General features: G+C 51.3%; 1 protein-coding gene across 1 annotated transcript; it reads right to left on the reverse strand.

Moving 5' to 3' along the window:
• Positions 1-35: 35 nt before the first annotated feature.
• On the reverse strand, positions 36-10,953 carry KDELR3 (KDEL endoplasmic reticulum protein retention receptor 3). The gene is made up of 5 exons (XM_060166094.1): positions 10,712-10,953; positions 6,409-6,509; positions 2,737-2,895; positions 1,630-1,882; positions 36-764 (listed from the first exon to the last, which is right to left on the reverse strand). Exons 1-5 carry the CDS (start codon positions 10,800-10,802, stop codon positions 724-726), a joined length of 645 nt encoding a protein of 214 aa, XP_060022077.1. The 5' UTR covers positions 10,803-10,953; the 3' UTR covers positions 36-723.
• Positions 10,954-11,942: the final 989 nt, after the last annotated feature.

Raw genomic sequence — 11,942 nt, forward strand, 5'->3', positions numbered from 1 at the left:
TTTTTATTGCTTAAAAAATTCTGACTACAGGCCAGTGACAGTCTCTTAAGAGTTTTTATTTGCTTCAAGACCATGTTGATTGACTAACACCTTAGCACCTAAAAATGTGAAAGGGGGGGTGGGATTAATTGTTCTTAGTGCGAAAATTTGGGAGCAACAAGACAGTACCTAGTAGGTAAAGCCTGGGGTATTCGTTTCCTCATAACATTTCCCACCTGTCATATCACCTCTGTATCTTGACTCCCTAAACTTGATGGTCTCCTACCTGGAAAGTGAAAATTAATCACAACAGTACACTCCTGATACTTAGGGCTGTCTGTGATCTTCATTTGGGGCTTTTGCCTTATACACAGCAGGGTATATTTCCGGATTGGGATTGGCTGTTCCTTAGCATGAGTCTCACACTAGGGCCTTAGAGAGCAACAGTTGACTTGATCCATTCATGGGTTAAACACCTAAGGTTTTTATGATGGTCCAGTTGACATTGTGAGGGTACCATACTTATGTAATTGGCCCAAGTTTTAATTACCTCTATAATTTAAGGGAGATACTGATGAGAAGGTCTTCTAGATAGAATGATCAGCGCTTTGCTGAATTCCACACTAAGCATTTTTCTGACTTCAGTTTTAACATTTGGTCTCAGTCATGTAAAAGTCACCAGGAGAACACTTCAAATAGTTTGCTTCTTGTCCATGTTAAGGTGTAGAACATCTCTGAGGACCTTCAAATTGGCATTGGAAGACTTAACTTCTTTCCTTTAAGGACTAGAAGAAAATGACTGAAATTAGTATCTATCGTGAAAGGACTCCTTTATAACTTTGTGCATAATCTTAGTATCTAATGCCTATTTCACAGTATGTATTCAGATGTTAAAGCCAAGGGGAAACATCTCTGCAGGTTTAACTACAGGTTCACTGACCCCGTCTTGGACACTGATGCCACCACTCCCTCTTGGCAGGCCATGAATCTAGCAGTTGTCCTCAGTTTCTTTATTTCACATCTCACACCCAGTGCACTGACAGTTCCTATCAGCTCCACTCTCGAGAAATGTCCCTGTCTCTTTCCACTGATGACCACCTCCTGGCCAATTCCAGCTGCTCCAGAACATCTCCCTGCTTTGGCTGCTTTTTACCCTACACAGCAGCTGGTGGATTGGTTTTCACATGACCCCAGTTGCTGCCGTTTGTGGTTAGAATGCAATGTGAATGCCTTACCCTGACTTAACTGAGGCCCTAGGTGATTAATCTTGGTTGACCTGCCGTATCTAGGTTTACAGTTGACTGTACTAGCCTTTTTGTCCTTTATCATACCAAGCTGGTTCCTGCCTTGGGGCTTACACGTAAGCTGTTCTCTCTGGAATGTATTTGTCCTATATTTTCCTAACCCAAGTATTTTGTCAAATGTTATCTCATAGCTGTCTTCCCTGTACACTGCATAGTACCTAAAATATCCTACTGGTCTGTATTTTTTCATGGCACAGAGTTTCTGAAAACATTTGTCTTCCCATGTTAGAATGTAAGCACCATGAGGGGCACACAGACTTGCCTCTGTTCACTTCCATATCCCCTCGAACATTGAATGGATTGGTAGCTGAGACAGTGCCAGCAACACTGTTCTCGCAGCACCTACCTTTGGTCACATACAAGTAGAAGAAGTCACAGTAGAAGATGGTTTGTACTACCCCAGACACCACTGCAATTTGGTCATAGAAATTCTCAGTCTGGTACCGCCTGATCCAGTTAGCCAAGTAGAGGGCCCGGTATAGCCCAAGAAAGAACAGGTAATGAGTAGTAATGGTCTCAGCCTCTCCAGTCTTGCTGATCATGAAGAGCTGCGGCAGGATGGCCACTGATTCCAGGTAGATAGAGAAAGTCCAGAGGATCTGAGCCAAAGAGAGAAGTAGCCAGAGGAGGCTGGTCAAGAAGGGGCCATCTTTAGAATTTAGTTACTAAAATAATGTTTATTGGCAAGAATACAGTGAAGCAAAAGAGAATTTTTTTTAAGATGAACTAGTTCACCATTTATTCAGGTCTTATTTATTTGCCGCTCCGTGTGGCTTGCAGAACCTCAGTTCCCCAACCGGGGACTGAACCCGGGTCACAGCAGTGAAAGCCAGAATCCTAACCATTAGTCCACCAGGGAACTCCCAGAATCATGTTCTTGAAATTTTTAATTATTTTCATCAGTGTATCATTCCACCCCTTTCTTTGTACATAAAAAATATTTTTAAGAGATTCAAGCATACTGCTTTTTTCACAAGCATGAACGTTGCTATAGAACATAATTTTTAATTGTTGCAGAATTCTGTCATACAAACTTGATTTAATTGAGGCTGTGGTTTCTCAAAATGGAATCGATGAACACCAGCATCAGAATCTCTTCAGATGCTTGTTGCCCCAAAGATTCTTGGGTCAGAGGCCAGACCGGAGCTGAAATCTGGGTCTGGACTGTGCTCTAATATCCACTAATCACCAGTTGGCCAGAGGGTCTTAGTCTTAAGTAGTGCTGTGATGCCTGCTTTGTTTATGAACACGACTATTTAGATGTGCCCATTTTCAAGAGGAGCACTGTCAATAGCTTATTGGCAATTTCTAAACTTATAACAACAATACAAGAGTAATGGCTATGGTTGTGGCAGAAAGGTAGCCCAGATGTTACCAAGGGTCCAGAGGTAAGGACTTTAGGGAGTGTGTTTACCTTTGGGAATTAGTACTCTGTCTGGGTCCCTTCCCTTACCTCCAGAGGAGTGAAACTGTAGTTTTCAAGGAAGGAGAGGCCAATGACTGGGACCAGAAGAAACTCCAGGCGGAATGTGTCATTCTCACTGTCAAATGTTTTCCGGAATTTCCCATAGATCATGTACACCGTGACATAGGCACAGAGGAGAAAAACCACCTAAAAAGGGAGAGAGACACATGGGAATCGATAAAGTCATTTCCCAACCTATTTGCTGGGCTTCAAAGCCACCCTGAGTTGGGACCTACCAAACCCAAGGGCTAGTGTTCTGCCTTAAGGTGGAAAAGGTGAAGTGTGCTTGCACATTTCTCTTGGGCCAATGAACCTAGAATCTGAAGCTAATGACCTTTTTGTTAAGTAACTCCATGCTTCTAACTGGGACTGATAGTGCTACCATGAAGACAAAGGTGCCCAGGCGTCCTCTCACTGTGGAATGTTAGGCCAAAAAAACCAGAATTGGTCTTTGTCGGGGGACTTAGTGGCATTCCATGGCTATTTATTTATCTTAAATTTATTTATTTTTGGCTGCATTGGGTCTTTGCTGCTGCGCGCGGGCTTTCTCTAATTGTGGCGAGTGGGGGCTTACTCCTCGTTGCGGTGCGCGGGCCTCTAATTGCAGTGGCTTCTCTTGTTGCGGAGCACAGGCTCTAGGTGTGCGGGCTTCAGGAGTTGTGGCTCGAGGGCTCTGGAGCGCAGGCTCAGTAGTTGTGGTGCACGGGCTTAGTTGCTCCGCGGCATGTGGGATCTTCCCGGACCAGGGCTCGAACCCGTGTCCCCTGCACTGGCAGGCGGATTCTTAACCGCTGCGCCACCAGGGAAGCCCCCAGGGCTCTTCTAAAGCCTCAACTTCCTGGATCTGCATCAGTGACTTGAGAGCATTCTTCCACAAAGACTTGAATCAGTTGACCATCAATCCTTCAGAAAAGTGCTCTTTTTCTAACTACAGTAGCTGTCCTCCAGCATATAATGGTTTTATGATCTGGCCTCTAACGTAGGCCAGAGGCTCTCAAACTTGAATGTGCATCAAAATCATGTAGATGGCTGCCCCTTCCCCTGCCCCCAGAGTTTCTGATTTAGTAGGTTTGAGCGAGCCTGAGAATTTTGCGTTTCTAGCAAGTTCGTATGTGATACTGCTCTGCTGGTCCAGGACACTAGCCTAGAAAACTAATGTTTGCACTTCAAAACTCAGGTTATTTCCTCAAAGTCTTTTCTCACCAGAACGAGGCACACATGCTCTGTGTCACCATACCCCCATATAAAAATACTCATTGCTGCTTGTGAGCACATGTTCTGTAAATGTCTGTGTACCAGTCTGTCTCCCCTAGGAGAGGAGATTCCATAAGCGGGTCCATGCCCTGTCCACCTCTGAATCTAACTCAGGGCCCAGCACAAAACAAATGCTGGAGTGAGTGAATGAATCAATGAAATGGAGATCACTTCTTCATTTCACAAATTCGGAAACTGGCCTCTTTGAGGATCCGAGACCTCATTCAGCCATGGCAAGGGCTGGGTTTACAATCCCTGCCAGGACTGCCCAAGTCAGACCCTTGGGCAGAGAAATAAACTAAGCAGGTGGTGTTTGCTACTTCTGTGTTGGATTTAAGGAGACAGCGATTTCAGGACCTCAGACTGTAGTTCACACTGAGTTCAACAGTGCACAAGTAACAGCATCCTCCATTCCACCAATCCCAGGAACAATATGCCCAGAATCCCAAAGGGACATCCCTGATATAGAGAAAGAGAACTCACTTTCAGTTAAATATCTTCTGGGTGCTAGGTACATTACACAGATTATCTCATGTCATCTTCACAATAGCCCTGCAAGATAGGTAGGATTCCTCCCATGTAGCCTTTTTTCCTTAAAAACAGGACTCCTATTAGACAATGTGCCCAACTAAAAACTAATTTCCCAGCCTCCTTTGCACATAAGGATGGTCAGTGACATGTAGATGGAAGTCACTGGAAAGCTCTTTAAAAAGGGCTTACCCGGCTGACAGGCACCCTATTGCTCTTTCTCCCCTTCCTCCTCCTTCCCGTCCTGAATGTGATGTGATAGTAGGAGCTCTAGCACCTATTTTGTGACTCTGAGGCAAACCTGAGGATAGATATCACATTCAGGACTAGCTATATCATTTGCAGGGCTTCTTGTTAAAAAATAAGTATTTCAAAATGGCAACAGCAAAGCATTAAACCAAGCATGGGGCCCTTCTGAGCAACTGCACAGGTAACAAGCTCAAGTGCTGGTTACACTAAAGCTGGCAGAGCAGAAAGTTAAAAGGAGATGCCATCCCGGCCCTAGACTACGCACTTCCAGATTTTGTGTTATGAATGAGATAAAAATAAATCCTTACCTTATTAAAATAACTCAAGTCTCTGTTACCAGCATCCAAACCGTTACATCCCACTTTACTGACTCTGAAACCTGGGCTCCGTCCACTAAACTGTGTTGGATGGTTGGTTAAAATCTCAGAAAATGTCTCATCCCAACCAAACCTCACAGCTATGGCCCAGGGCTGAGAGATGCTGTTTCTCCGTCTATAAAACAGGACCAAGCTTCAAAGCAACAGCTTCCCATGGCAAAACCAAATCCAAACTGTTCACCTGGATCATCTGCCCTCACCCAGCCCTCTATCGGCACCCCTACCACCAGCAGGTAGCCCTCGCCTGCTGAGCTCCCAGCGTGCCTGCCTTCTGTCTGTCCTTTGAATACACCAAGCTTGTTCCTGTCTTGGGGGTCTTTGCATCAGCTATTCCATCTGCTTAGAATGCTCCTCCTCTGAGCTTAATCCTTGTGTCACTCAGATCTCAGCTTACACGTCACCTCTTTGGAGAGGCCCTTCCTGATGACACTCCCTAAATAGCTCCCTAGTCGTTCTCTATCACGTAACCCTGTTTTTAAAACTTCTTTCGTTATAATTGAAGGAAACATCATCCTATTTTACTTATTTGCATAGCCTTATCCCTAACCAGTTTTTCTTACTTGTTTTATTATCTGTCTCCCCGGTTAGAATGTAGGTTCTGTGAGTATAGGTGCCGCATATATCTCCTTCAGGTACCTAGCTCACAGTAGGTGCTCAATAAATAATTGTCAGATAAATGGACGAATAAGTTCTCTGAAAGCTCAGGGTACCATGTTTGATTTTTTGCGGTACGCGGGCCTCTCACTGTTGTGGCTTCTCCCGTTGCGGAGCACAGGCTCCGGACACACAGGCCCAGTGGCCATGGCCCACAGGCCCAGCCACTCCGCGGCATGTGGGATCTTCCTGGCCCGGGGCACGAACCCGTGTCCCCTGCATCGGCAGGCGGACTCTCAACCACTGCACCACCAGGGAAGCCCCGATTTTTTGCTTATTTTTTAACCATTATAATAGCTAACCTTGATTGAGTTTTTAATATATGACAGCTATTGTGTATTTACATTTATTACCTCGTTTAACTTTCACAACAAAATCCTCTGAGGTAAGTACACCTATTCTTCATTTTGTAGAGGAGGAAACCAAGGTGCACAGAGGCCAGAAAACTTGCCCAAGCCCAGGTCCCACAGCTGCTAACAGCAAAGCCAGGATTCAAATGCAGGTCTGCCTGGCTCCACAGCCTGAGTCCCCAAGTATACTGTCTCACCGTCTGGGGGTTGCTTGGCAGCCCCCCACCATGGCAGCCCATCCCCCTTACCTTCATTACTGTGTTGTAGATGGAGATAAAGTTGGTGAACAGGTCCAGGTACCTGGTGGTGAAGACGAGAGCGAAAAGGATCTGGCTCTTCCCGGAGATACCTGTAGCCGGATGGGGACAGGAGACAATAAGAACACAGACGGCCAGGCTCACACACACTCGAGAAGCCCAGAGCCTGAGCTGGAAAGGCCTCCAGAGTGTCCACTTCATAATGACACCCTATCCAGGACACTGTCACCCTCAGAGGGCCAGGAAACACCCCTTCCCATTGGGTCACTTGAGTCTTTTACTCTCATTAGGCTGTAATCTGTCACCCAGTCTCCAAATCAAGACATGAACACCAAGTTCCCAGGGCCCCTGTGCGTGCCTGCCTTGGTTCCTGCTCTGGGGAGGGCGTGGGGATGGGGGGAGTCAGGCTTGCAGGGGGTAAGTGTCAAGGCTCTTCTTTGCTCTACCCCCAGGGTTCCACTGACAATTCCCAGGGCTCCATCTTTTGGAGAACAACTCACCGACTCTACAAGGTGCTGATTCACCAGGGAGACCACAGCAGGTGGAGGAAGGCACAGGGCCAAGGGAACATTCTATTTTATTTTTCCAAATTTTAAAGATTAAAAAAGCTTTTTTTCTAGTTATAAAAGTTATGACTATTTTTACTCATTGTAAAACAAAAACCAGATAATACATAGAGATGTAATTTAAAAAGCAACAATCACCTGAATCCCAAAGTCTGAGTGTGCGATCTTCCAGATCTTTGTTGGTGCACAGACACACACAACACATATGTGCACACATATGACACATTTGGACGCATCAAGTTGACAAAACTGGGTTTGTACTTTCCATGCTATTTCCTCATCTGCTTTGGTCTCTTTAAACTTTTTATTTTGAAACAATTTTAGATTTACAGAAGAGTTGTAAAGACAGTACAGAGAGTTCTACCCTTCACCCAGCTTCCCCTAATGGTAACACCGTGCACAATCACGGAACATTTGCCAAAACTAAGAAACTGACATTGGTATAGCACTATTGACTGAACTCCAGACTTTTCACGTTTTCCCACTGATGCCCTGTTTCTGTTCCAGGATCTAATCCAGGAATCGAGGCTACAATTAGCCATCATGCTCCTTAGTCAACTTTTGCCCACTTTTGATACATCGTGGAGGCGGTTCCTGGGTAAAAGCAAGCAGCTGCCCTGCCTCCCATTTCTCTTGCCCCATTAAGCCCACAGCAGTCTGGATACTTCACCAAACCACTCCCATGGTCCCTGATGCCCACGTTACTGCATCCAAACGTCAACTCTATCTCACCCACCCAACTCCTCAAGAGCACTCCGTCTATCCCAACCACACCTTTCTCCAGGTTTCTGTGGCTGTCCACGCTGCCGGCTTCTCACCGCCTCTGGCCACTCCTGTCCTCCTCAACACCTAATCCTCAGAGGGCTACCTCTCTTCTCCCTCTGTCCCTTTGCCATCCCATCCGACACACAAGGGACCCTCTGGCTCCAGACTCTCCTTGGATCTCTGACCTATGTATTCCTGCCTGACTAAATCCACCATCTCCCCTTGAACCCCCTCCTTCTCCTGTCTTCTGTCCTTCTTCTGCCACCATCATCCCCTTTGTGCTCAAGGTAGAAAACCAAGAGCCATCCTTGAGCCTCTCTCACCTTTGTCCCCTCACCCCTGGATTTTATTCTAACTATGATGGATCTACTGGGGAGTTTGACACCAAGAAGTGACATTACCGGATTCAGGGTTTGATTCCTTTGTACGCCTGATCTGTGCCTTTTCTAATTATTCCTCTGGTGAGGGACATTTTGGGGAGAGGGGACAATCCTAACGACTGAGGATGAACACCACTGAAGCCCCTAATATCCTGGAGAGGGCTGGGTCCACCTGCCAGCTTTCCTACCAGCATGGCAACCCTGAGCCTCAACTGTAAAATGGGGCAGGACTGACGTGAGGACTAGATAGGATTCAGTGAGGACCCGAGTGCCTCCCTGGGGGTCTGGCAGTGGGGCTGGCTGTGGGTGAAGGAGCCCCCTGGGGGAGGGGGTCGGAGTCCAGGAGGCAATACTGATCCAGCTCGGAGCTATGCCTTACGTGATGCCATATCCCTGAGCCCTCACTGAGGTCTGGCCAGGGGGGTCCTCAGCCCCATTCAGGAGGGTCCAGGCGGCTCTAGTGGGGGATGCTTGGCTACTCCCTCACTCGGCCTTTCCCCACTCCTCCCCTCTTTCCATCCCCAGCCTGCCAGGCCCCTGGGTTTCACTCACATTTTCTTAGCTCTTTGGGAGCCCTGGAGGTCTTGAGCACAATGTTTTTTTCACACTGTTTTGAAAGCAGTGAATAATTTCCACCAAAGCAAGCTGCACATGGAGACCCCAGGACACAGAGGAGAACAGGAGCCAGTACCTGGCCAGAGTCCCTCAGGGAACCCACTGGCCAGGTACAGACCTCCTGCCATTTGACAGATGGGAAAACTGAGGCCCAAGGTTACACAGTGAGTCCGTGGCAGAGCAAGGATGAAGCTCCAGTCTCCTGCCTTCGGGGCTGGGTCACAGGGGTGTCACACCAGGCCCTGCTCCTCGGGGCTGACGGGCTGCCATCCAGGAACCTCACCCCCTCCGTTCTCAACCAGGCCTGTGCTGATTCCTCTCCGCACACACACAGGCCCCACTGCTCACCCGCCCTTTCCTTTTCCAATAGCACTTCGCTTCCCTGACAAACCGTATCATTTACTCGGTTGCTACCACTGTAGCTGGTTGGCAGTCTCCCACTGATAGATTCAGCTCCACCAGGCCAGGATCTCTGCCTGTTGCCCGGTTATATCCCAGGTGCCCGGTACAATGCCTGGCAGAGTGGGATGGGGAACAGAGCCCCCTCCTGGTCACGGCTGCCCACCCCGTCCAGGGCCCTCCAGTGGCAGGGACAGGTCCAACCCAGATTCTTCCTCTCACTGGAGCCCCTCTCAGGGCTCCTGGCCCACTTCCCCTGAGTGGGAACCTGAGGGCCCATGAGTGCCTATTTCCCTGGAGACCCCAAGCCCGAATGGCCTCCAGGTCTGGAATCACTCCCTCTGCAATGACCCTCACACCGGCACCCACCTCTCCCCCCCACCAAGCCCCCTGGGCCAGCAGCCTCCACGACGCTCTCTGCTTCCTCTCTCAGCCTCCCCACACAGCTTCCGGGGTCCCCTCCGAGCCCCTCCCCTGCTCCCCAACTTTCCTTGGCTCCCAGTCCCAACTCCCTACTTGACAGACAAGGCCCTTTCACATATGACCACCCACCCCCCTGGACTCATCCCCCTCCCAGACCACCCCGAAATTGGGCTGCTCACCATTCCTGGGACATGCCCTGCCCTCTGTGACACAACACACCCTTCCTGGGTGACACCCTGCCTGTCTTCCAGGACCCAGCACAGAGCTGCTCCCTCCATGAAGCCTTCAGGGGTCCGCTCTGCCTCCTTGGCTCCCACAAGGAGCCTGGGCACGTCTCTGTATCCCCTCACCCCAGTGCCAAGCACAGGGCAGGCGCCTCCAGGACACCAGTGGACAGAGACGGCTGCAGGCAGCTCAGCAGCCTCTTAATACACGGGGTCTGTTTGGCCACCACCAGTCCAGCCCTGAAACTTCTCCAACCCCCTAGCAGGGCGGTCAGACTGCTGGGCAAACGGGGGACCCCCTCCCTCCCTCCCTGGGCTTCTGCTCATGGGTGGCTCCATGCCCACCTGGGCCTGGCTGGTGCCCCTCCTGCCACATCATAGCCGCCTGAGGCACAGGCTGGGGAGGAAAGAGGGCCCAACTTGGGGGGAGGGGGGAAGTCCGGGAGGGGGAGGGGAGAGTGGTGGGGGCAGGAAAAGAGAAGACCTTGAGGGTCTGGAGCCGCTTCCTGTGTGTGCACCTCCTTCTCCCCCGCGCCCCGGTCCCCACCCTGGGTGGGGGCAGAAAGAACAATGGGCCCCAAGGGATGCTGCTCCTGGGCAGCAAAGGGAGTGTCACCTCCTCCTTATCCCCCTCCTCTTCCAACTAGCAGCGGCAATGCCAAGCAGGGGAGAGAGGGGGTCGGTCAATGGAGGCGCAAGCCCGTCTTCCCTCCGTAACTTCCGCAGGTCCCTTTTCTGTGATATGGTACAATTTTAAGTTTTCTTTGGAAGCTGAGCTACGCAAAAACAGTTTCAAGCACCCCCAAGCCGAAGTGCCCACCCTCAACAGACATTCAGGAGGCTCCCCGTAAGCCCTGCAGCAGGGGCGTGCGGCTGGCCCTCCGCCCCCGGGGCCCCACCTCCCACCCGGAGCGCCCCTCACCCGTGCAGCACTTGGAGCGCCAGATCTTCCCCAGTAGCAAGATCATGGCCAGGAGGTGGCTCAGGTCGCCCAGGATACGAAACACGTTCATGGTCCGGCCCGCTCTCAGCCAACTCCTGGGAAACTTTCTGGCGGGCGAGGCGGCTGCCACGTCCCCGGCCCCAGCCTCTGGGTCCCGCGCCCCTGCCCGCGCCCTCGAGCTCCGCGCTCCCGCCCGGGCGCAGCCGCTCCGCCAGCGCGCTCTTGGCGAGGCGGTGACGTGGCCGAGCCTGCCGCCGTGCCAGGGAGCCAGGAAGCGCCGCCGCCCGAGATCCCGAGATCCCGCCTCCCGGCCCAGCCCAGCGCCGCGGCTCCCGGGGCGGGGCGGCTCCGCGGGCTGGGGGGCTTCCGGCCTGGGCCAGCCTCCCGCGGCCTGGGCCAGCCTCCCGCGGCCTGGGCCAGCCTCCCGCGGCCTGGGCCCGCCACCCGCCGCCGGGGCCGCTGTGCGTCTGCGAGGTGCCTGCCACGTCCCGCCCGCCCCACCCCCCATACCCGGAGAAGGGTCCGCCGGGAGTCCGGGACTCTGCCTCCTCTGCTCGGAACCCGGGGTCCTACCGCACGTGACCGTGGGCAAGCCACTGAGTCCCTCTCTCTGCCGCGGTTCCCTCATCTGTACACAGGGCTAAGAAGACCCGTGCTGGGGTGAAGTGGTGTCCCGCGTGCCACTGCTTGGCATGAGCTCAGCAGGTTGGAAGCCCCCCATAAACGGTGACCCACTGCTACTGTCATCATCAGCCTGGGGTTGGAACTCCTCCGGTGGGAAGAAGAGCTGGAGCTGGGTTCCCCACCCTCTCACCTGTTAATTTGAAGAGCCGCCTTGCCCTGACCTGACCTGTTGGACAATGGTAACCAAAGACTCTCTGGTTGGAAGTCAGGCTGACCTTGGTTCCAGCCTGGGTGCTGGGAGACTTCCTCTCTCTTGGCCTCAGTTTTTTCATCTGTAAAACGGGATCACTGTGAGCATGGAAGAGGTCAGGTCTCTCAGGGAGAACCAGGGTCCTCCCTAGTGTCTCCCTCTTCTTGGTGTGACAAAATGTTAAACAGGAGCACAGGCCAGAAGAGACTCCTGAGGGCTGGGGAATGTTGGCCAGCAAGGTGGGAGGGGTGAAGGGTGAAGGACCAACTGTGGGCAGGAGTCCTGTCAGGGCTGCCTGACCTGAGCAGGTCAGACACCCTCTCTGGGCCTTGGTCT

The sequence above is a fragment of the Lagenorhynchus albirostris genome, chromosome 11, assembly GCF_949774975.1.
Source record: "Lagenorhynchus albirostris chromosome 11, mLagAlb1.1, whole genome shotgun sequence".
Lineage (NCBI taxonomy): Eukaryota > Metazoa > Chordata > Mammalia > Artiodactyla > Delphinidae > Lagenorhynchus > Lagenorhynchus albirostris.